We start from the raw sequence: 26,048 nt of genomic DNA, 5'->3' as shown, positions 1-26,048 counted from the left end.
CAGTGACACTGTCTGGGAAGGGTGTCCTGCAGTCAGTGTCACAGTGAAGCAGTCTGGGAAGCATGTCCTGTAGTCAGCGTCACAGTGAAGCAGTCTGGGAAGAGCGTCCTGCAGTCAGCATCACAGTGAAGCAGTCTGGGAAGAGCGTCCTGCAATCAGCGTCACAGTGAAGCAGTCTGGGAAGAGCGTCCTGCAGTCAGCATCACAGTGAAGCAGTCTGGGAAGAGCGTCCTGCAGTCAGCGTCACAGTGAAGCAGTCTGGATAGGGGGTCCCGCAGTCAGCATCACAGTGAAGCAGTCTGGGAAGAGCGTCCTGCAGTCAGCATCACAGTGAAGCAGTCTGGGAAGAGCGTCCTGCAGTCAGCATCACAGTGAAGCAGTCTGGGAAGAGCGTCCTGCAGTCAGCATCACAGTGAAGCAGTCTGGGAAGGGGGTCCTGCAGTCAGCATCACAGTGAAGCAGTCTGGGAAGAGCATCCTGCAGTCAGCATCACAGTGAAGCAGTCTGGGAAGGGGGTCCTGCAGTCAGCATCACAGTGAAGCAGTCTGGGAAGGGGGTCCTGCAGTCAGCGTCACAGTGAAGCAGTCTGGGAAGGGGGTCCTGCAGTCAGCATCACAGTGAAACAGTCTGGGAACAGCGTCCTGCAGTCAGCATCACAGTGAAACAGTCTGGGAACAGCGTCCTGCAGTCAGTGTCACAGTGAAACAGTTTGGGAACAGCGTCCTGCAGTCAGCATCACAGTGAAACAGTCTGGGAACAGCGTCCTGCAGTCAGCGTCACAGTGAAGCAGTCTGGGAACAGCGTCCTGCAGTCAGCATCACAGTGAAGCAGCCTGGGAAGGGGGTCCTGCAGTCAGCGTCACAGTGAAACAGTCTGGGAACAGCGTCCTGCAGTCAGCGTCACAGTGAAACAGTCTGGGAACAGCGTCCTGCAGTCAGCATCACAGTGAAACAGTCTGGGAACAGCGTCCTGCAGTCAGCATCACAGTGAAGCAGCCTGGGAAGGGGGTCCTGCAGTCAGCGTCACAGTGAAACAGTCTGGGAACAGCGTCCTGCAGTCAGCATCACAGTGAAGCAGTCTGGGAAGGGGGTCCTGCAGTCAGCATCATAGTGAAGCAGTCTGGGAACAGCGTCCTGCAGTCAGCATCATAGTGAAGCAGTCTGGATAGGGGGTCCTGCGGTCAGTATCACAGTGAAGCAGTCTGGGAGCAGCGTCCTGCAGTCAGCGTCACAGTGAAACAGTCTACACAGCTGCTCCTCTGCCTCCTGCGGGATGTTGGGAGGCCTATAATACACTCCCAACATTGTGATTTCACCCTTCTTATTCCTGAGCTCCACCCATAATGCCTCACTACAAGATCCCTCCAATATGTCCCCCTCAACACAGCTGTGATCTTCCGAATCAGCAATGCCACTCCCCCACCTCTTTTGTTTCCCCTTCTATCCCATCTAAAACAACAATATCCCGAATGTTAAACTGCCAGTCCTGACCCTCTAGCCATGTCTCCGTAATTGAACTTACATCATAGTTCCATGCAGTAATCCAGGCTCTCACTTTGTCTGTCTTACCTGTTACACATTTTGCATTGAAGCAAACGCACTCCAGACCTACAGACCCGCTGAGCCCTGCGGCCTCCCTCTGTCTGCTCTTACTCTGCGCTATGTTTAACTCAGTCTCACTTTTTCACCAGTCTCTACATTTGCTGGCCTGCTGCTCCAGTTCCCACCCCCCTGTCACACTAATATAAACCCTCCTGAACATCACTTTGAACAGAACAGCAGCGCGAGTTCAATTCCCATACCAGCCTCCCCACCAGGCGCTGGAATGTGGCGACTAGGGGCTTTTCACAGTAACTTCATTTGACGCCTACTTGTGACAATAAGCGATTTTCATTTCATTTTTATTCACTCTCAAACCTCCCGCCCAGGATATTGGTGCCCCTCAGTTCAGGTGCAACCCATCCTGCTTGTACAGGTCCCACCTTCCCCAGAAGACATCCCATTGATCCACATATCGAAAGTCTTCCCTCCTACACCAGCTCTTTAGCCACATGTTCAACTGTACTATTCCCGTGATCCAAGCCTCACTACAACATAGAAAATACAGCACAGAACAGGCCCTTCGGCCCACGATGTTGTGCCGAACTTTTGTCCCAGATTAAGAACAAATTAATCTACACCCCATCATTCTACCGTATCCATGTACCTATCCAATAGCCGCTTGAAGGTCCCTACTGTTTCCGACTCAACTACTTCCACAGGCAGTGCATTCCATGCCCCCACTACTCTCTGGGTAAAGAACCTACCTCTGACATCCCCCCTATATCTTCCACCATTCACCTTAAATTTATGTCCCCTTGTAATGGTTTGTTCCACCCGGGGAAAACGTCTCTGACTGTCTACTCTATCTATTCCCCTGATCATCTTATAAACCTCTATCAAGTCGCCCCTCATCCTTCTCCGTTCTAATGAGAAAAGGCCGAGCACCCTCAACCTTTCCTGGTAAGACCTACTCTCCATTCCAGGCAACATCCTGGTAAATCTCCTTTGCACCTTTTCCAAAGCTTCCACATCCTTCCTAAAATGAGGCAACCAGAACTGCACACAGTACTCCAAATGTGGCCTGACCAAGGTTTTGTACAGCTGCATCATCACCTCATGGCTCTTAAATTCAATCCCTCTGCTAATGAACGCTAGCACACCATAGGCCTTCTTCACAGCTCTATCCACTTGAGTGGCAACTTTCAAAGATCTATGAACATAGACCCCAAGATTTCTCTGCTCCTCCACATTGCCAAGAACCCGATCGTTAACCCTGTATTCCGCATTCATATTTGTCCTTCCAAAATGGACAACCTCACACTTTTCAGGGTTAAACTCCATCTGCCACTTCTCAGCCCAGCTCTGCATCCTATCTATGTCTCTTTGAAGCCGACAACAGCCCTCCTCACTATCCACAACTCCACAATCTTCGTATCGTCTGCAAATTTACTGACCCACCCTTCAACTCCCTCGTCCAAGTCATCAATGAAAATCACAAACAGCAGAGGACCCAGAACTGATCCCTGCGGTACGCCACTGATAACTGGGTTCCAGGCTGAATATTTGCCATCCACCACCACTCTCTGACTTCTATCGGTTAGCCAGTTCGTTATCCAACTGGCCAAATTTCCCACTATCCCATGCCTCCTTACTTTCTGCATAAGCCTACCATGGGGAACCTTATCAAATGCCTTACTAAAATCCATGTACACTACATCCACTGCTTTACCTTCATCCACATGCTTGGTCACCTCCTCAAAGAAGTCAATAAGACTTGTGAGGCAAGACCTACCCCTCACAAATCCGTGCTGACTATCCCTAATCAAGCAGTGTCTTTCCAGATGCTCAGAAATCCTATCCCTCAGTACCCTTTCCATTACCGAAGTAAGACTAACTGGCCTGTAATTCCCAGGGTTATCCATATTCCCTTTTTTGAACAGGGGCACGACATTCCCCACTCTCCAATCCCTTGGTACCACCCCTGTTGACAGCGAGGACGAAAAGATCATTGCCAACGGCTCTGCAATTTCATCACTTGTTTCCCATAGAATCCTTGGATATATCCCGTCAGGCCCAGGGGACTTGTCTATCCTCAAGTTTTTCAAAATGCCGAACACATCTTACCTCCTAACAAGTATCTCCTCCAGCTTACCAGTATGTTTCACACTGTCCTCTCCAACAATATGGCCCCTCTCATTCGTAAATACTGACGAAAAGTACTCGTTCAAGAGCTCTTATCTCTTCTGACTCAATGCACAATCTCCCGCTTCTGTCATTCTCATATTTCTCACATATGTGTAAAATGCCGTGGCGTTTTCCTTGATCCTACCCGCCAAAGATTTTTCATGCTCTCTCTTAGCTTTCTTTGAGGAAAGTTTGCCCACCCCTGCTCTAGGTCATGTCGGCATAAGGAAGGGGGAGGTTTTGGGTATTCTAAAAGGCATTAAGGTAGACAAGTCCCCAGGATCGGATGGGATCTATCCCAGGTTGCTGAGGGAAGCGAGGAATGAAATAGCTGGGGCCTTAACAGATATCTTTGCAGCATCCTTGAGCACGGGTGAGGTCCCGGAGGACTGGAGAATTGCCAATGTTGTCCCTTTGTTTAAGAAGGGAATTATAGACCTGTGAGCTTGACGCCAGTGGTAGGCAAACCGTTGGAGAAGATACTGAGGGATAGGATCTATTCACATTTGGAAGAAAATAGACTTAACAGTGACAGGCAGCATGGTTTTGTGCAGGGAAGGTCATGTCTTACAAACCTAATAGAATTCTTTGAGGAAGTGACAAAGTTAATTGATGAGGGAAGGGCTGTAGATGTCATATACATGGACTTCAGTAAGGCATTTGATAAAGTTTCCCATGGCAGGTTGATGGAAAAAGTGAAGTCGTATGGGGTTCAGGGTGTACTAGCTAGATGGATAAAGAACTGGCTGGGCAACAAGAGACAGAGAGTAGTGGTGGAAGGGAGTGTCTCAAAATGGAGAAAGGTGACTAGTGGTGTTCCACAGGGATCCGTGCTCGGACCACTGTTGTTTGTGATATACATAAATGATCTGGACGAAGGTATAGGTGGTCTGATTAGCAAGTTTGCAGATGATACTAAGATTGGTGGAGTTGCAGATAGCGAGGAGGACTGTCAGAGAATACAGCAAAATATAGATAGATTGGAGAGTTGGGCAGAGAAATGGCCGATGGAGTTCAATCTAGGCAAATGCGAGGTGATGCATTTTGGAAGATCTAATTCAAGAGCGGACTATATGGTCAATGGAAGATTCCTGGGGAAAATTGATGTACAGAGAGATCTGGGAGTTCAGGTCCATTGTACCCTGAAGGTGGCAACGCAGGTTGATAGAGTGGTCAAGAAGGCATACAGCAGGACTTCCGGTGGCGGCAATGCGGAGCTAAGCCGCACATTCGGCAGCTCCCGCTGAAAACGGACTTTGGGGCTCTATTCAGGGCCCCCAATGGCGGCCGGCAGAGACCCTGAGGCAGTGGGCTCAGGAACAGCAGGCGACTCTGCTGCGCTGCTTCCAGGAGCTGAAGTTGGAGCTGCTGGAGTCGCTGAAGGTAACCAACAGGGAGCTGATGGAGACCCAGACAGCCCAGGGGGCTGCGATCCGGGAGCTGCAGCAGCAGGCCTCCGAAAGGGAGGATGAGGCCGTGGCCGCCGCGGGGAAGGTGGAGATGCACGAGGCGCTCCATAAAAGGTGGCAGGAGCGGTTCGAGGAGCTGGACAACCGGTCGAGGAGGAAGAATTTGCGGGTCCTGGGCCTCACGGAGGGGCTGGAGGGGTCGGACCTAGCGGCCTATGTGGTGATGATGCTAAACTCGCTGATGGGGGCTGGGTCCTTCCAGGGGCCCCTGGAGTTAGAGGGGGCCCACAGAATTCTGGCTAGGAGGCCCAAGCCGAACGAGCCGCCGCGGGCGGTGTTGGTGCGGTTTCATTGGTTCGTGGATCGTGAGTGTGTGCTCCGGTGGGCCAAGAAGGAGCGGAGCAGCAAGTGGGAGAACACAGAGGTGAGGATCTTCCAGGACTGGAGTGCAGAGGTGGCGAGGCGAGGCGGATGGCCGGGTTTAACCGGACGAAGGCGGTGCTCCATAGACAGAGTGTGAAGTTCGGCATGTTGCAGCCGGCGCGTCTGTGGGTCACCTATAACGATCGGCACCATTATTTTGAGTCCCCGGAGGAGGCGTGGGCCTTTGTGCAGGCCGAGAAACTGGACTCAAACTGAGGGTCTAAGATGGGAGATGCTGTATAATACTGTATCTGTATTTGCTTGGTTTAATGTAAGAAGTGGGTTGGCCTTAGGGTGGGTGGGCTGATGTCGATTTGTCTTTTCTATATGGGTTTTTCTGTAGGGGTCTGGTGGACGGGTTCGGGCAGGGGGGTAAACGGGGAGTTCGGGGAGCTGGTGGGTGGGGGGGACTGACAATGGGAGTGGCCCTGGAGGAGGCGGGGCCGGGCAGGGCGAAAGCGCGGGCTTTCTGCGGGTTTCCCGCGCTGGGAGATGGTGGGGGCGGGGCCGGGCAGGGCGAAAGCGCGGGCTTTCTGCGGGTTTCCCACGCTGGGAGATGGTGGGGGCGGGGCCGGGCAGGGCGAAAGCGCGGGCTTTCTGCGGGTTTCCCGCGCTGGGAGATGGTGGGGGTGGGGCCGGGCAGGGCGAAAGCGCGGGCTTTCTGCGGGTTTCCCGCGCTGGGAGATGGTGGGGGCGGGGCCGGGCAGGGCGAAAGCGCGGGCTTTCTGTGGGTTTCCCGCGCTGGGAGATGGTGGGGGCGGGGCCGGGCAGGGCGAAAGCGCGGGCTTTCTGCGGGTTTCCCGCGCTGGGAGATGGTGGGGTCGGGGCTGAGAAGCGCGGGTCATTGCTGGCTGTTTTCCTTTCATGCGCAAGAGCGGGGGGGTGAGGAGGACCCATTGACGGGCACGATGGAGGAGGAGGAGTCGGAGGTAGGGCGGGAGTCACCGGGGTCAGCCGAAGTTAGCTGGCTCACGGGAGTGCTATGGAGGGAGGGGCGTGGCTAGGAGGGGTCCTAGACTGGGGAGGGTACCGGATTGCTGCTGAAACGGTCAGGAAGAAGCTGGAGGATGCAGGGGGGCTGGAGGGGGGGAGTTGCCGCCGTGGGAACTTGGCAGAGCGGGGGACGCTGGCCGGTGGTGGGCAAGGGATGGGGTATGGCTAATCGGCAGGGGAGGGGGGCAGGGAGCCCTCTGATCCGGCTGATAACCTGGAATGTGAGGGGGCTGAATGCGTCTCTAATTCACTTGTCTCTCAGTCCGGAAGAAAGTCTCGAACACGTTCGTACTTTAGAATATTCATTATTGCGATCGGGGCAGCACTCTAGGTATTCCAAAGGTTCACCTCTGAGTGTGCCAAAGTTTTGCTCCAAACACTCTGTCTTTATATGTTTTTTAAGGGGCTGTCCCTTACATTCACTTGAGCTTGCCCCCATTACAAAGCATAGCTTGTTTTTGCCATAGTTTCGATACATGATTTTACAGACTTTGAGGTTATCTATTGGCACATGAGTATATAGCAGTTTTAGCAAAAACAACAGGTGTTTAGCCACAGTATCAATGGCTCCCACATTTCATATTCCGTCATTTACATATTTACATAGAATTTACAGTGCAGAAGGAGGCCATTTGGTCCATCGAGTCTGCACCGGCTCTTGTAAAGAGCATCCTACCCAAGGTCAACACCTCCACCCTATCCCCATAACCCAGTAACCCCACCCAACACTAAGGGCAATTTTGGACACTATGGGCAATTTATCGTGGCCAATCCTGCACATCTTTGGACTGTGGGAGGAAACCGGAGCACCCGGAGGAAACCCACGCACACACGGGGAGGATGTGCAGACTCCGCACAGACAGTGACCCAAGCCGGAATCAAACCTGGGACCCTGGAGCTGTGAAGCGATTGTGCTATCCACAATGCTACCGTGCTGCCCTTAATCTTATTGAAACATCCATAACCAGGAACCTCCAACAACCATTTCTGCCCCTCTTCTGCCCAAGTTTCCGTGATGGCCACAACATCGTAGTTCCAAGTCCTGATCCATGCCTTAAGTTCACCCACCTTCTTCCTGATGCTTCTTGCGTTGAAGGACACTAGCACGTGGCACGGGGAGTAATCGGTTTAGTACAGGGCTAAATAGCTGGCTTTTCAAGCAGACCAAGGCAGGCCAGCAGCATGGTTCGATTCCCGTACCAGCCTCCCCGAACAGGCGCCGGAATGTGGTGACTAGGGGCTTTTCACAGTAACTTCATTTGAAGCCTACTTGTGACAATAAGCCATTTTCATTTCAGAGGTCCTGCCTTTTAGCTCCTAACTCCCTGAATTGTCTTTACAGGACCTCTTCCCTCGTCCAGCCTATGCCATTAGTACCAATGTGGACAATGACATCTGTCTGTTAACCCTCCTGTTTCAGGATACCCTGTAGCTGTCTCGAGACATCCAGCACCCTGGCACCAGGTAAGCAACACACACCCTGGAGTCCCATTTGAAGCCATGGAAATGCGTGTCTGTTCCCCTGACTATCGAGTCTCCTCTCCTGGAGGTCACCCATCTACCTGTCTGAACCTGTGATGTGACCACCTCCCTGAAGGTAGTGTCTATCACACATTCAGCGAGGTATTTCGGTGAAGGTTACGGGGCGAGAGGCCAACTTGGGGACATTGCCGTTTAAGGTGGCTGGAGAAAGGTCTAGATATTTGGAGATTCAGGTGACGTGAGAGTGGGCTCAGATGCAGGGGTGTAATTTGACAGCGTTACTGGAGGAGTGTAAGGGGAATTTTAAGAGGTGAGACACTTTACATTTTTTTAAAATTTAGAGTACCCAATTCTTTTACTTTGCAATTAAGGGGCAATTTAGCGTGGCCAATTCACCTGGCCTGCACATCTTTGGGTTGTGGGGGTGAAAGCCACGCAGACGCGGGGAGAATGTGCAAACCGGGATTGAACCCGGGATGAGGAGGAATTTCTTCAGCCAGAGGGTGGTGAATCTGTGGAACTGTTTGCTGCAGAAGGCTGTGGAGGCCAAATCTGTCTGTCAGACAGAGACAGACAAGTTCATGATTAATATGGGGTCAGGGGTTATGGGGAGAAGGCAGGAGAATGGGGATGAGAAAATATCAGCCATGATTGAATCGCGGAGCAGACTCGATGGGCCGAGTGGCCTAATTCTGCTCCTATGTCTTATGGTCTCATGGAAGGTACTGAGGGCTCTGTTTCAGAGAGCGAAAGTGGGATTGGTGCTGCCGAACCTGCTGCACTATTATTGCACGGTGAATGTGGAGAAGGTGAGGTGATGGTGGGAGAGGAGGGGGTGGAGTGGGTCAGGATGCAAGTGGAATCCTGTAGAGGATCCAGTCTGAGGGCTCAGCTGCTGTTAGCGCAGGGAACAACATGGGGAACAAAGTGGTGCCACCGACGATCAGGAAACCAGGGGCTGGTTTAGCTCACTGGGCTAAATCGCTGGCTTTTAAAGCAGACCAAGGCAGGCCAGCAGCACGATTCCCGTACCAGCCTCCCCGAACAGGCGCTGGAATGTGGCAACTAGGGGCTTTTCACAGTAACTTCATTGAAGCCTACTCGTGACAATAAGTGATCTTCATTTCATTTTTCATTTCAGGGGGCATTTTAAGTTGGGAAAGGTGTCTGTGCTTACGCTGCCGTGCGGTAAGCACGGGTTCAAGCCGGGAGAGATAGATGGGATGTATGGGAAATGCAGGGAGGCAGGGCTGGAGAAGGTTAGGACATGTTCTCGCAAGGGAGGTTATTCGTCTGGACGAGCCACGGGAGAGGTGTGAGGTGCCGAGGGGCAATGAGTTTAGGTTGATGCAGGTGAGGGTCTTTGTGCAGAAAGAGGGGAGGGCGTTTCCCAAGCTGCCCGAGTTCACACTGTTGGAGCAACTGCTGCTCCAGGATGAGTAGCGGGAGGGTTGTTTATGACGATGTTGCGGGGCGGGGAAAAAAAGGGAAACTTGTACAAACTGCAGACTGTGAGTGTATGAAGTGTACATATCCCAGGACTTGGCTCCTCACTTTGCAACTGGATCCTCGACTTTCTGACCCACAGACCACAATCAGTAAGAATAAACAACAACACCTCCTCCACGATAGTCCTCAATAAAGCACGGTAGGGCGCAGTGGGTTAGCACTGCTGCCTCACGGCGCTGAGGTCCCAGGTTCGATCCCGGCTCTGGGTCACTGTCCGTGTGGAGTTTGCACATTCTCCCCGTGTCTGCGTGGGTTTCGCCCCCACAACCCAAAAGATGTGCAGGGTAGGTGGATTGGCCACGCTAAATTGCCACTTATTGGAAAAATGAATTGGGTACTCTAAATTAATTTAAAATAAATAAATAAATAAAGCACGGTAGCACAAGTGGATAGCACTGGCTTCACAGCGCCAGTGTCCCAGGTTCGATTCCCGGCTGGGTCACTATCTGTGCGGAGTCTGCACGTTCTCCCCGTGTGTGCGTATGTTTCCTCCGGGTGCTCCGGTTTCCTCCCACAGTCCAAAGATATGCAGGTTAGGTGGATTGGCCATGCTAAATTGCCCTTAGTGTCCAAAAAGGTTAGGAGGGGTTATCGGGTTACGGGGATGAGGTGGAAGTGAGGGATTAAATGGGTCGGTGCGGACTCGATGGGCCGGATGGCCTCCTTCTGCATTGTATGTTCTATGTTCATACCGGGGCCCCGCAAGGCTGCGTACTTAGCCCCCTACTATACTCCCTGTACACACACGACTGCGTGGCAAAATATGGTTCCAACTCCATCTACAAGTTTGCTGACAATACGACCATACTGGGTCGGATCTCGAATAACGGCGAGTCAGAATACAGGAGGGAGATAGAGAACCTAGTGGAGTGGTGTAGCGACAACAATCTCTCCCTCAATGCCAGCAAAACTAAAGAGCTGGTCATTGACTTCAGGAAGCAAAGTACTGTACACACCCCTGTCAGCATCAACGGGGCTGAGGTGGAGATGGTTAGCAGTTTCAAATTCCATGGGGTGCACATCACCAAAAATCTGTCCTGGTCCACCCACGTCGACGCTACCACCAAGAAAGCACATCAGCGCCTATAACTTCCTCAGGAAACTAAGGAAATTCGGAATGTCCACACTAACTCTTACCAACTTTTACAGATGCACCATAGAAAGCATCCTATCGGGCTGCATCACAGCCTGGTATGGCAACTGCTCAGCCCAGGACCGCAAGGAACTTCAGAGAGTCGTGAACACAGCCCAGTCCATCACACGAACCTGCCTCCCATCCATTGACTCCATCTACTCCATCTTCGGGGCAGCAGGGTAGCATGGTGGTTAGCATAAATGCTTCACAGCTCCAGGGTCCCAGGTTCGATTCCTGGCTGGGTCACTGTCTGTGCGGAGTCTGCACGTGCTCCCCCTGTGTGCGTGGGTTTCCTCCGAGTGCTCCGGTTTCCTCCCACAGTCCAAAGATGTGCGGGTTAGGTGGATTGGCCATGATAAATTGGTCGTAGTGTCCTAATAAAAGTAAGGTTAAGGGGGAGGTTGTTGGGTTACGGGTATAGGGTGGATACGTGGTTTTGAGTAGGGTGATCATGGCTCGGCACAACATTGAGGGCCGAAGGGCCTGTTCTGTGCTGTGCTGTACTGTTCTATGTTCTATGTACACCTCCCGCTGCCTGGGGAAAGCGGGCAGCATAATCAAAGATCCCTCCCACCCGGCTTACTCACTCTTCCAACTTCTCCCATCGGGCCGGAGATACAGATGTCTGAGAACACGCACGAACAGATTCAAAAACAGCTTCTTCCCTGCTGTTACCAGACTCCTAAACAAACCTCATATGGACTGATCTGATTAATACTGCACTCATGTATGCTTCACCCAATGCCAGTGGCTATGTATTTACAATGTGTACCTTGTGTTCTATTATGTATTTTCTTTTTATTTTCTTTTATTTTCATGTACCTAATGATCTGTTTGAGCTGCTCGCAGCAAAATGCTTTTCACTGTACCTCGGTACACGTGACAATAAAGAAATCCATATTTGGTATTTTGCTGTTGTTACATGTGTTTGGAACACAATAAAACACCTAATCTCAGCTCCAGGACATCACAGCGGGAGTTCCTCAGGATAGTGTCCTAGGCCCAACCATCTTCAGCTGCTTCATCCATCATTGGGTCAGAAGTGGGGATGTTTGCGGATGACTGCACAATGTTCAGCACCATTAACGACTCCCCAGATAATGAAGCAGTCCATGTCCAAATGCAGCAAGACCTGGACAATATCTAGGCTTGGGCTGACAAGTGGCAAGTTACATTTGCGCCAATGACCATCTCCTACAAGACAGGATCTAACCATTGCCCCTTGACATTCAATGGCATTACCATCGCTGAATCCCCACAATCAACATCCTGGGGGTTACCCAGAGGAGGCTTCATAACCACCCAGAGGAGGCTTCATAAACACCCAGAGGAGGCCTCATAAACACCCAGAGGAGGCCTCATAAACACCCAGAGGAGGCCTCAGAAACACCCAGTGGAGGCCTCATAAACACCTAAAGGAGGCTTCATAAACACCCAGAGGAGGCCTCATAAACACCCAGAGGAGGCCTCATAAACACCCAGAGGAGGCCTCATAAACACCCAGAGGAGGCCTCATAAACATCCAGAGGAGGCCTCATAAACACCCAGAGGAGGCCTCATAAACACCCAGAGGAGGCCTCATAAACACCCAGAGGAGGCCTCATAAACACCCAGAGGAGGCCAGAGTGGAGATTTCGGACCCCAAATATGAATCCAGCCACTGTAAGTAAATCACTATTTGGTTTAGCTCCAGGTCCCAGGTTCGATTCCCACTTGGGTCACTGTGTGGAGTCTTCACGTTCTCCCTCTGCGTGGGTTTCGTCCGGATGCCCCGGTTTCCTCCCATAAGTCCCGAAAGACGTGCTGTTCGGTAATTTGGACATTCTGAATTCTGCCCCTGTGTACCCGAACAGGCGCCGGAGTGCGGCGACTAGGGGATTTTCACAGTAACTTCATTGCAGTGTTAATGTAAGCCTACTTGTGACAATAATGATTATTATTATTATTACCTTACCATTGATCAGAAACTGAACTGGACAAGACATATTGATGGGGCAGGTCTGAAAGTATTGCTCGGGAGCCTGAAGTTGCTCCAACCAAGGAGTATTTTTCCCTGTTTACCAGAATGGTTCCAGGGATGAGAAGCCAGTTATGAGGATAGATTGAGACTGTTCTCAAGAAAGCGGAGAGGAGATTTGAGGGAAATGTTCAAAATCATGAGGGGTCTGGACAAATTAGATAAGGAGAAACTTCCCGCTCTTTAAAGGGTCAAGAACGAAAGGGAACAGATTTAAAGTGATTTGTGAAAGAAGCAGATGTGATGAGGACAATGAGTGGTTCGGGTCTGGAATGCACTGCCTGGAAATGTGCTGGAGGCATAAAGGGGCGTAAGAGAGTCATGATGCTAATCAGGAGAGTCGGTGCAGACAGGAAGGGCTGAATGGCCTCCTTCTGCCCCGTTACAATTCTGATTCTGAGTTGTGAAGCTCCCATTCATCTTGGTACTGCTTCCTTATCTGATGTTGCCCGTTTGCAATACCTTCAACCTCGATATTGATTGAGCATCACTCTGGCTATTTATGGACCGTTGGCCTGATTTGGTTAATGAATTAGTTGCTGGATATTGGGTGGAAGATCATCCATTTTAATAGTCTTACTATGAAAATTATCTTCCCAAAGTGGCCTTAGTGTCCAGCATTTTGTTAGTGACGTAGAACATAGAACATAGAACGATACAGCGCAGTACAGGCCCTTCGGCCCTCGATGTTGCACCGACATGGAAAAAACTAAAGGCCATCTAACCTACACTATGCCATTATCATCCATATGCTTATCCAATAAACTTTTAAATGCCCTCAATGTTGGCGAGTTCACTACTGTTGCAGGTAGGGCATTCCACGGCCTCACCATTCTTTGCGTAAAAAACCCACCTCTGACCTCTGTCCTATATCTATTACCCCTCAATTTAAGGCTATGTCCCCTCGTGCTAGCCACCTCCATCCGCGGGAGAAGGCTCTCGCTGTCCACCCTATCTAACCCTCTGATCATTTTGTATGCCTCTATTAAGTCACCTCTTAACCTTTTTCTCTCTAACGAAAACAACCTCAAGTCCATCAGCCTTTCCTCATAAGATTTTCCCTCCATACCAGGCAACATCCTGGTAAATCTCCTCTGCACCCGTTCCAAAGCTTCCACGTCCTTCCTATAATGAGGCGATCAGAACTGAACGCAATACTCCAAATGCGGCCGTACTAGAGTTTTGTACAACTGCAACATGACCTCATAGCTCCGGAACTCAATCCCTCTACCAATAAAGGCCAACACACCATAGGCCTTCTTCCCAACCCTATCAACCTGGGTGGCAACTTTCAGGGATCTATGTACATGGACACCGAGATCCCTCTGCTCATCCACACTACAAAGAATTTTACCATTAGCCAAATATTCCGCATTCCTGTTATTCTTTCCAAAGTGAATCACCTCACACTTCTCCACATTAAACTCCATTTGCCACCTCTCAGCCCAGCTCTGCAGCTTATCTATGTCCCTCTGTAACCTGCAACATCCTTCCGCACTGTCTACAACTCCACCGACTTTAGTGTCGTCTGCAAATTTACTCACCCATCCTTCTGCGCCCTCCTCTAGGTCATTTATAAAAATGACAAACAGCAACGGCCCCAGAACAGATCCTTGTGGTACGCCACTCGTAACTGAACTCCATTCTGAACATTTCCCATCAACCACCACTTTCTGTCTTCTTTCAACTAGCCAATTTCTGATCCACATCTCTAAATCACCCTCAATCCCCAGCCTCCGTATTTTCTGCAATAGCCGACCGTGGGAACCTTATCAAACGCTTTACTGAAATCCATATACACCACATCAACTGCTCTACCCTCGTCTACCTGTTCAGTCACCTTCTCAAAGAACTCGATAAGGTTTGTGAGGCATGACCTACCCTTCACAAAACCATGCTGACTATCCCTAATCATATTATTGCTATCTAGATGATTATAAATCGTATCTTTTATAATCCTCTCCAAGACTTTACCCACCACAGACGTGAGGCTCACCGGCCTATAGTTACCAGGGTTATCTCTACTCCCCTTCTTGAACAAAGGGACCACATTTGCTATCCTCCAGTCCTCTGGCACTATTCCTGTAGCCAATGATGACCTAAAAATCAAAGCCAAAGGCTCAGCAATCTCTTCCCTGGCTTCCCAGAGAATCCTAGGATAAATCCCATCAGGCCCCGTGGACTTATCTATTTTCACCTTGTCCAGAATTGCCAACACTTCTTCCCTACGCACCTCAATGCCATCTATTCTAATAGCCTGGGTCTCAACATTCTCCTCCACAATATTATCTTTTTCCTGAGTGAATACATTTAGTATTCATTTAGTATCTCGCTTATCTCCTCAGCCTCCACACACAACTTCCCACCACTGTCCCTGACTGGCCCTACTCTTACCCTAGTCATTCTTTTATTCCTGACATACCTATCGAAAGCTTTTGGGTTTTCCTTGATCCTACCTGCCAAAGACTTCTCATGTCCCCTCCTTGCTCGTCTTAGCTCTCTCTTTAGATCTTTCCTCGCTTCCCTGTAACTATCAAGCGCCCCAACTGAAACTTCACGCCTCATCTTCACATAGGCCTCCTTTTTCCTGTTAACAAGAGATTCCACTTCTTTGTTAAACCACGGTTCCCTCGCTCTACCCTTTCCTCCCTGTCTGACTGGTACGTACTTATCAAGAACACGCAATAGCTGTTCCTTGAACAAGCTCCACATATCCAGTGTGCCCAACCCTTGCAGCCTGCTTCTCCAACCTGCACATCCTAAGTCATGTCTAATGGCATCATAATTGCCCTTCCCCCAGCTATAACTCTTGCCCTGCGGGGTATACTTATCCCTTTCCATCACTAATGTAAAGGTCACCGAATTGTGGTCACTGTCTCCAAAGTGTTCACCTACCTCCAGATCTAACACCTGGCCTGGTTCGTTACCCAAAACCAAATCCAATGTGGCCTCACCTCTTGTTGGCCTGTCAACATATTGTGTCAGAAAACCCTCCTGCACACATTGTACAAAGAACGACCCATCCAATGTACTCGAACTATATCTTTTCCAGTCAATATTAGGAAAGTTAAAGTCTCCCATAACAACTACCCTGTTACTTTCGCTCTTTTCCAGAATCATCTTCGCCATCCTTTCCTCTACATCTCTAGAACTATTAGGTGGCCTATAGAAAACTCCCAGCAGTGTGACCTCTCCTTTCCTGTTTCTAACCTCAGCCCATACTACCTCGGAAGAAGAGTCCCCATCTTGCATCCTTTCTGCCACCGTAATACTGTCCTTGACTAGCAGCGCCACACCTCCCCCTCTTTTGCCCCCTTCTCTGACCTTACTAAAACACTGTAAAGATTGTGACCAACCTGTCAAGTAACTTGACCCAACTAAGTTTAAACACTGCCCGTTAAGGTTTGTTCATGAGCTCCTGGGATTTCAGGCTTGGCAGCCATTTTCCATTTAAAATCCCGGAACCTGCAACAACCATTCCTGTCCCTGCTCTATCCATGTCTCTGAAATGGCCACAACCTCGAAGTCCCAGGTACCAACCCATGCTGCCAGTTCCCCTACCTTATTTCGTATACTCCTGGCATTGAAATAGACACACTTCAAACCACCTACCTGAACACTGGCGCCCTCCTGCGAAGTCAAATCTGTGCTCCTGACCTCTCTACTCTCAATCTCCCGTACCCCAAAACTACAATCCAGGTTCCCATGCCCCTGCTGAATTAGTTTAATAAAGTGTTAATAAAGAACTTGTCACAGAATTTCTGTCTGGTTTTTATGCTGATTCTCTCTATTCCTAGAATAAGCGAGATGAACACCTGCTAAAGAGACGAAATGTGCCCCAGGAGGAGGATCTTGATGACTTTGACATTGACGGTGATTTCAGAGTTGTAAGTAATATTTTCACAGTTGGAGTTGTCACTCGGAGGAAGGGACTGGGTGAAGTTTGTCACTCGGAGGAAGGGACTGGGTGAAGTTTGTCACCCGGAGGAAGGGACTGGGTGAAGTTTGTCACCCGGAGGAAGGGACTGGGTGAAGTTTGTCACTCGGAGGAAGGGACTGGGTGAAGTTTGTCACTCGGAGGAAGGGACTGGGTGAAGTTTGTCACTCGGAGGAAGGGACTGGGTGAAGTTTGTCACTCGGAGGAAGGGACTGGGTGAAGTTTGTCACTCGGAGGAAGGGACTGGGTGAAGTTTGTCACTCGGAGGAAGGGACTGGGTGAAGTTTGTCACTTGGAGGAAGGGACTGGGTGAAGTTTGGTTCACTTGGAATTGGGATCAGGATGTGATTTTAAATGGAAAATGGCTGCCAAGCCTGAAATCCCAGGAGCTCATGAACAAACCTTAACGGGCAGTGTTTAAACTTAGTTGGGTCAAGTTACTTGACAGGTTGGTCACAATCTTTACAGATGTGCTGCTGGGACACAATGGTTTTTACTTCAAATATTCATATACTTCCACTGTTGGTGCTTTAATGAAATCCTTCTGCATATATGATTTTGTGTTCATTGAGGGCAACACAGTGGTGTAGTTGTTGGCACTGCTGCATCACGGAGCCGAAGTTGTAGATTTGATCCTGGCCCCGGGTCACTCAGTGTGGAGTTTGCACATTCTCCCCATATCTGCGTGGGTCTCACCCCCACTACACAAAAAGATGTGCAGGTTAGGTGAATTGGCTGTTCTAAGATTGCCCCTTAATCGGAAAGAAAAAGAATTAAGTACTCATAGAATTATCCGACTACTAGACGTGTTGTCATCTCCAGGAAATGGTGGAGTAGATGGATGTACACTAGTGTTTATGCTCCATTCCAACCTCCTTCCACCCCACCCCATCTAATCCTCACCCTTTCTCCCTCACGCACTTATAGCTTCCCTTAAATACACCTGTGCTAGTTATATCAACCAGTCTTTGTGGTGAAGAGTTCCATATTCTCGCCACTCTCTGGGTAAAGAAGATCTTCCTAAATTCCCTACAGGATTGATTAGTGCCTAAGTTATATTTATGGTTCCTAATTCTTAACTCATCTGCAAGTTAATTATCTTCTCTACTCCTGTGCAATCTAACTGTTCATCTAACTGTTCTATGATTTTAAAGACCTCTAGCAGGTCGCCCTGACCCCTCAGTCTTCTCTCTTCTAGAGAAAGGAGCCTCAGCCTGTTCAATCATTCCTGATGGGTATCATTTCTCAGTTTTCCTTGCAAATCTTTTCATTTTCTCCAGTGCTTCTCTATCCTTTTTTGGGAGAATATGGAACACTCTGTACCAAGAGATCATTCCTGAGCTGTTAACATGTAGATAGTTGGGAGTATTAAGTGAGGTTGTTCGGGGTTGCCGAGTGGATTTAGGGATCAACTCCTAATCTGATTAATCTCTGGTCAGCATGCTGCTCTGCAGTTTTTAATTTGCTTTAAATGGATGTCACTTCTTTTTGACAGCTTTTAAAATAAAACCAGTACATTGGACAGAAGTGCAAATAAAATTCTTCTTCCCTTGCAGCAATCAATCACCTTGTCGGGGATTGTGCAGGTGAGTGCAATGCTCGTCAATGAGGAGAATCACTTTGTAACCTTTCAGTTATACAAAGTTATCATGTTTCTGTAATCTGCATCTTCCCTTTGGCAAAACCATCAGCTACAGGTGATGTCCCGGAGGCCTGGAGAATAGCCAATGTTGTTCCTTTGTTTAAGAAGGGTAGCAAGGATAATCCAGGGAACTACAGGCCGGCGAGCCTCATGTCAGTGGTAGGGAAATTATTGGAGATGATTCTCATGGACAGGATTTACTCACATTGGGAAACAAGTGGACTTATTAGCAATCGGCAGCACGGTTTTGTGAAGGAGAGGTCGTGTCTCACTAACTTGATCAAGGTTTTTGAGGAAGTGACGAAGATGCTTGATGAAGGAAGGGCAGTGGATGTTGTCTATATGGACTTCAGTAAGACCTTTGACAAGGTCCCTCATGGCAGATTGTTACAGAAGATGAAGTCACACGGGATCAGAGGTGAGCTGGCAAGATGGATGCAGAACCGGCTCGGTCGTAGAAGGCAGAGAGTAGCAATGGAAAAGTTTGGGACGACACAAAGGTAGGTGGAATTGCGAATAGCGATGAGAACTGTCAGTGGATACAGCAGGATATAAATCAGTTGCCGACTTGGGCGTTGAAATGGCAGATGGGGTTTAATCTGGACAAATGTGAGGTGATGCATTTTGGAATGTCAAATACAGATGGGAAATATACAATAAATGGCAGAACCCTCAGGAGGATTGACAGAGAGATCTGGGCATCCAGGTCCCCAGATCACTGAGTGTCAAAGCCGGCATGCTTGCCTTCATCGGTCGGGGCATTGAGTATAGAGGCTTTGGAGAGGGTACAGAAAAGATTTACCAGGATGTTGCCTGGTATGGGGGACATTAGCTATGAGGAGAGGTTAGAGAAACTTGAATTGTTCTCACTGGAACGATGGAGGTTGAGGGGATGATTTGATAAATGTCTACAAGATTGTGAGGGGCATAGACAGAGTGGATAGTCAGAGCTTTTTCCCAGCGTGGAAGTGTTAATTACTAGGGGACATGGGTTTAAGGTGTGAAGGTCAAAGTTTAAAGGGGACGTGTGAGGGAAGTTTTATAAGCAGAGGGTGATGAGTGCCTGGAACGTGCTGTCGAGGAGGTGTGGAAGCAGGTATGGTGACAACATTTAAGAGGCATCTTGAATACATGAATAGAATGGGAACAGAGGGATACGGACCCTGAAAGTGCAGAAGGTTTTGGTTTAGACGGGCATCAAGGTTGGAGAGCCAAAGGACCGGTTCCGATGCTGTACCGTTCTTTGTTCATTTTAAATCTTTTGATTCAGGTCCGGTCGTTTCTGAAATGCAGTAGGCTTTCAGTTGAATTATCCTATATTTTTTAGGGTGCTTCCAGTGACAATCCCATGATACAGCTCAGCGCAGTTCAAGCAGCCAGGTAACATTTGATTTGCTTCAGTTCTTTTTCTTGTGAATTTCATACATTCATAGAACGGTTTCAACATAAAGGGAGGCCATTCAGCCTGTAATATCCATGCTGGTTATCTGAAAGAGCAACTCGGCTAGAATCACTCCCCTGCCATTTCCCCATAACCCTGCAATTATTTTCTGTTCAGATAATTATCCAATTTTTTGAAAGCCATGATAGAATTTGCCTCTCTCCTACTATAAGGTGGGTCAGCTACCTTCATCATTGTGGATGGGGCCACAATATTGATGGCAGGGTGTCAGACACCATGATGTTCTCGATGTTTAAACCCAGTGCTATTTACCAACACTCATTCATCAACTACAACACGGGAAACACATCCTCATTTCTTGGAATTGGCAGAAGTTTCCAGAACTTGGAGTTGATTCCCTCTTCTTGTTTTTTTTTTTGAATTTTGAGTATCCCAATTTTTTTTCCAATTAAGGAGCAATTTAGATGGGCGGCATGTGGCACAGTGGTTAGCACTGCTGCCTGAGGCGCTGAGGACCCGGGTTCGATCCCGGCTCAGGGTCACTGTCCGTGTGGAGTTTGCACATTCTCCCCATGTTTGCTTGGGTCTCACCCCCACAACCCAAAGATGTGCAGGGTAGATGGATTGACCACGCTAAATTGCCCCTTAATCGAAAAAAAAAAAAAAATTGGGTACTCTAAATTCATTTTTTTTGAAAGGGGAAATTTAGCGTGATCCTGCATGCCTTTTTGAGTTGTGGGGGTGAGACCCACGCAGACATGGGGAGAATGTGCAAACTCCATACCGACAGTGACATGGAGCTGGGATCGAACCCAGGTCCTCAGCGCTGTGAGGCAGCAGTGCTAACCACTGCGCCACCGTGCTGCTCTGATTCTCTCTCCTTGTTACTTGAAGTTTACTTTTATCTAGAGTCATCTATATGCCAATCAATTTTGCCTGAAATCTAACTCCTAACTGAGAAAGATAGAAACTTTGTGGCACAGACGGAGACTTATCAGTCATTGTGTCCATATCAGCTGATAAATTTTCGTGCCTAATCCTAATTTCCAAATCTTGATCCATAATCCTGTAGATTACAGTATTTCATCTGCATGCCCAAGTCACCCTTTGCGGCAGTGGGCTATGGCCATGAATCAAGTAAATGGGGCAGAGGGTGCCTTTCTGTATATATTCTTTTAAACATTTGTGCATGGGATGTGAACATTGCTTGCTAGCGAGACCTGCAATTGTTACCTGTCCTTCTGAGAAGGTGAGCCATGTTCTTGAACCACTGCAGCCCATCTCACATCGGTGAACCAAAATGACTGTTAGAAAGGAGGTTGCAGGTTTTTGACCCAGCAGCAGTAAAGGAACAATGATATAGTACCAACTCAGGATGGTGTGTGACTTGATTGATTGATTTATTGTCACAGGTACTGAAGTACAATGAAAAATATTTTTCTGCAAACAAGGAAATGTACACAGTGGATAAAAAAGAATACTAGATAGTTACAGTGAATGTGAAAAAGTAAACAGTACATCAACAAATAAGTAATTGGTTACAGTGCGGAACAAGGGCAAAATAACAACGCAAATACATGAGCAAGAGCAGCATAGGGTGTCGTGAATAGTGTCATACAGAAAGCAGATCAGTCCGAGGGGGAGTCGTTGAGGAGTTGAGGTAGCTATGGAGAAGAAGCCGTTCCTATATCTGGATGTGCGGGTCTTCAGACTTCTGTATATTCTGCCTGATGGAAGGGTCTGGAAGAAGGCAATGCCTGGAGGGGTCTCTGACAATGCTGCCTGCCTTCCTGAGGCAGTGGGAGGGAGACAGAATCAATGGGAGGGTGGAAAGCTTGTGTGATGCGTTGGGCTGAGTTCACCACAGTCTGCAGTTTCTTGTGATCTTGGACCGAGCAGTTGCCATACCAAGCTGTGATGCAGCAGGATAGGATGCTCTCTCTGGAGAGAAACTTGGAGGGGAACGTGCAGGAGGTGGTGTTCCTGTTTGTCTGTTGCCTTCTAGAAGGTTGCAGAGTTGGAAGGTGCTGTCAAAGGAGCCTTTTTGAGTTCCTGCAGTGCATCTTATAGATGGTACACACGGCTGCCACTGTTCGGTGGTGTAGGGATTGAATGTGTGTGGAAAGGGTAGCTATCAAGCGGGATGCTTTGTCCTGGATGGTGTTGAGCTTCTTGAGTGTTGTTGGAGCTGCACTCATCCAGGCAAGTGGAGAGTATTCCATTGCACTCCTGACTTGTTTCTTGTAGATGGTGGACAGGATCTGGGCAGTCAGGAAGCAAATTGCCTGTTGCAGAATTTTTAGCCTATGACCTGTTCTACATAGGATCCCTACAATGCAGAAAGAGGCCATTCAGCTCATTGAGTCGGCACCAAACCTCCAAAAGAGCACTTGCCGAGGCCACCCCATCCCTACGCATTGATCATGGCCGATCCACTTAACCTGCACATTCATGGACTGTGGAAGCACCCAGGGGAAAGCCACGCAGATACAGGGAGAACGTGCAAACTCCACGCAGCCAGTCACCCAAAGCCGGACCCGAGTCCCTGGCGCTGTGTGGTATCCACAGAAGCTTATACTGAAATTTTGCTTTGATTTGAATCTACGGTAAAATCTTTACGATCCAGCAAGCAGGGGAATGGGTGGTGCCCAAAAATGACAACTAACAAAGAGTTCCATTTATCAATGGAATATAGTGCAACATTTGTAGAATGAACTATTTATTTCTAATCTTTAACTTATAATCATTATCTTTATCTTCTAATCATTAAAAATAACCTGTGATATAATATACAGCTATGAGTTCTGGATGATTAATTAATCCAGTTGATAAAGTGACAATTTGTATGAGGGCAACATCAGAAATTCCGGTTCGTAGAGAAGTTTAGTTGGTTAAGTGCTGGATAGCACAAAAATTTACTGTAATTTCAATTCATGTCAATGTTTCAAGTGTAATATAATTTTCCGAATCTTTATGCAGAAAGCTTCTGTCAAGTGACCGGAATCCCCCCATTGATGATTTAATCAACTCTGGAATTTTGCCGATCCTTGTGCAATGTCTAGAAAGAGATGAGAAGTATGTACTGTGCATCTGATGATTTGACATTTCTGTGTGTCTTGGAGTCTGAGTACCAGCCCTCCTGCATTATGATGTCCCCTCTTGTCACACTCTTGCCCTGTATTTGCTGCCTTTTTTTTTAGCAACTTTTACAAAATGGTGGATGTATGAAAGAGTGCCTGGAACTTTCTGTCTGTATAGAACAACCTCTCATTACTTTGAAGTTCCCTCTGTTTAAAATATATTTACAGTCTTGTGCGAGTTTTTTCCCCAGGGGAGGACTATTTTCTTAATGCAGTCAGCTGTTTGGAGATGGTCACATAGGCCAGAGCCAGGACCATTCCCTCTGCCATCTTCTCTTCTGTCCCTAATAATAAAGAATAAATACTTGGTGCTCTGGGCATCACAATATTACCCTGTCCCTGTGTGCAAAGCCAAGCCTGCAACTTTAAATGCAGGTTCTAACCAAAATGGGAACTTTAACCTCTCTGCATTATAAATTAACACAGCAGAGCAATGCCAAATCTATGTTCAGTTGTTTAAGCTAGTTACATTTTGTAAATATTGTCCAATTTTTTATTCAAAGCAGGCGAATTAATTTATATTACACCTTTCATAATTTTAGGTCAATTAAATAATCTTGAAATATAGTCACTGTTGTAATGTTAGAATCATAGCAGCCAATTTACACACACCAAATTCGCACAAAAACAATGGGTAAATTACCAGATCCGCTGCTTTTTAGGTACATGTTCAAGGGTTAAATATTGCCGAGAATTCCTGGGAGAGCTCCATTGCCCCTTGTTCCTCTTCAAAATATCGGCTGACATCGCTAATGTTCAATTGGGAGGGAAGACAGGCCTTTGGTTTAACATCTTATTGGAACTACAGCGCACCCAACATTGTGCCCCATCTCTGCACTGCCCCATTGCCCATGCAATGCATCTTCACTACTGCCCTTCTAAAAGTGCTGCACTCCCTCAGTACTGACCCCCTGACAGTGCAGCACTCCCTCAGCACTGACCCTCTGACAGTGCGGCACTCCCTCAGCACTGACCCTCTCACAGTGCAGCACTCCCTCAGTACTGACCCTCTCACAGTGCAGTGCTCCCTCAGTACTGACCCTCTGACAGCGCGGCACTCCCTCAGTACTGACCCTCTGACAGTGCAGCTCTCCCTCAGTACTGACCCTCTGACAGTGCAGCACTCCCTCAGTACTGACCCTCTGACAGTGCAGCACTCCCTCAGTACCGACCCTCTGACAGTGCGACACTCCCTCAGTACTGACCCTCTGACAGTGCAGCACTCCCTCAGTACTGACCCTCTGACAGTGCGGCACTCCCTCAGTACTGACCCTCTGACAGTGCGGCACTCCCTCAGTACTGACCCTCTGACAGTGCGGCACTCCCTCAGTACTGACCCTCTGACAGTGCGGCACTCCCTCAGTACTGACCCTCTGACAGTGCGGCACTCCCTCAGTACTGACCCTCTGACAGTGCAGCACTCCCTCAGTACTGACCCTCCCACAGTGCGGCACTCCCTCAGTACTGACACTCTGACAATGCAGCACTCCCTCAGCAATGACCCTTCAACAATGCAGCACTCCCTCAGCAATGACCCTTCAACAATGCAGTGCTCATTAAGTGCTGTCCTCAGCACTAATGGTCTCAGTGCCACATTCTCATAGTATTGCCTCTCTTGACAAAGCTCTTCAAGTACTGACCCTCCAACAATGCACCCATCCCTTGGGGCTGCCCCTCTGACAGTGCAGTGTGCTGTCGGTATGCACCCCCGTGCAACATTCCCCGGTACTATCCTCTACCCCACCGCCACACCCAGAAGTGCAGCACACCCTGGTACTGCACTGTCGTGGCCCTGTACTGTAACCTGGAACTGCACTGTCATGGCAATGTACTGCACCCTGGCACCCTGGTACTGCACTGTCGTGGAACTGTCGATTATGTGCTTGTCCATGGAGTGGCCCCTGAATCCACAATATTGACTCCAAGGTGAATGCTGCTGCAAAGCTAAGGCTGGCGCAGTTACATTCTTACCGTAGCACAAATGAGAAATTGTGGCTGAGAAGTATTTAATACAAGACTGTTCATATTAATCCATGCAATTCTCCGTTGCTCCCTTTTGTGCAGCCCTTCACTCCAGTTTGAAGCAGCATGGGCATTGACCAACATAGCATCAGGAACATCAGCACAAACACAGGCTGTAGTCAAAGCTAGTAAGTGTTGAACAAACCTAGTAAGTGTTGAACAAACCTGTATATCACCCGCTTGTTGTAGGGCAGATATATGTTCTAGGACATCGGTTTCGGATTTGTTCTTTGTCCAGAGTGGGCACATAGGGCGGGATTCTCCGACCCCCCACTGGGTCGGAGAATCGGCGGGGGACGGCGTGAATCCAGCCCCTGCCGGCTGCCGATTTCTCCAGCATCGGGGATTTGTTGGGGGCGGGAACCGCGGCGCACCGGTCGGCCCCCCCCCGGCGATTCTCTGGCCCGCGATGGGCCGAAGTCCCCCCCCCCGTTCTATGCCAGACCCGCCGGCGTAAATTGGAGTTGGTCCCTTACCGGTGGGACCTGGCGGTGCGGGCGGGCTCCGGAGTTCTTGGGGGGTCGTGGGGGGGATCTGGCCACGGGAGGTGCCCCCACGGTGACCTGGCCCGCGGTCGGGGCCCAATGATCCGCGGGTGGGCCTGTGCCATGGGGGCACTCTATTCCTATGCGCCAGCCGTGTATACCTCCGGAATCGCCGGCGCGAAGGTGAACACCATACGCATGCGCGGACCAGCGCCTGCTGGGGGAGTCCCTTCGGCCCCAGCTGGCACGGTGCCAAAGGCCTTCCACGCCGGCCGGCGGGGCGCAAACCACTCTGGCGCCGTCCTAGCCCCTGACGCCGGAGTGGTTCCCGCCACTCTACTGCACCGTTTCTGCCCACCCCGCCGATTCCCGGAGAATCCCGCCCCTTGTCTGTAAACACTGACTCGCATTTTCAGGATGGAGTAGCAGGAGAGAAAGACAATGGCACTGTAGCTTTAGGAATTTGCTTTCAATATAGAACATTGAAGATATTTTTAATTTGTAAAAGACATTGGTTAGGTTACAGCTGGACTATTATCCCACAATAAGGCTTTGGGAGCCCTGGAAGGCAGAGACTATTGCTTATTGCAGATGTGGGGATTGGAATACGCAGCAAGCTTTCAAAATATAGGATCTCGAACCTCAGAGACATACATAGAAAATAGAAGCAGGAGGAGGCCATTCGGCCCTTCGGGCCTGCTCCACCAGCCATTATGATCATGGCAGA

The 26,048-nt window shown here is 49.1% G+C and overlaps 1 protein-coding gene across 1 annotated transcript in view; it reads left to right on the top strand.

Annotated features, from left to right (window-relative positions):
* Positions 1-24,990, top strand: part of LOC119952140 (importin subunit alpha-4-like) — a 51,542-nt gene extending 26,552 nt beyond the window's left edge. The window contains exons 3-7 of the mRNA XM_038775727.1: positions 16,491-16,580; positions 18,187-18,216; positions 19,600-19,652; positions 22,654-22,749; positions 24,879-24,990. Of these exons, the coding sequence (XP_038631655.1) occupies positions 16,491-16,580; positions 18,187-18,216; positions 19,600-19,652; positions 22,654-22,749; positions 24,879-24,975 (366 nt within the window). The 3' untranslated portion in view covers positions 24,976-24,990. The remainder of the gene's footprint in view (positions 1-16,490; positions 16,581-18,186; positions 18,217-19,599; positions 19,653-22,653; positions 22,750-24,878) is intronic.
* The last annotated feature ends 1,058 nt before the right edge of the window (positions 24,991-26,048 follow it).

This window comes from Scyliorhinus canicula, chromosome 17, assembly GCF_902713615.1.
Source record: "Scyliorhinus canicula chromosome 17, sScyCan1.1, whole genome shotgun sequence".
NCBI classification, from domain to species: domain Eukaryota; kingdom Metazoa; phylum Chordata; class Chondrichthyes; order Carcharhiniformes; family Scyliorhinidae; genus Scyliorhinus; species Scyliorhinus canicula.
Note: the sequence above shows the minus strand (reverse complement) of the source record. Positions and strands in the feature narration are given on the sequence as shown.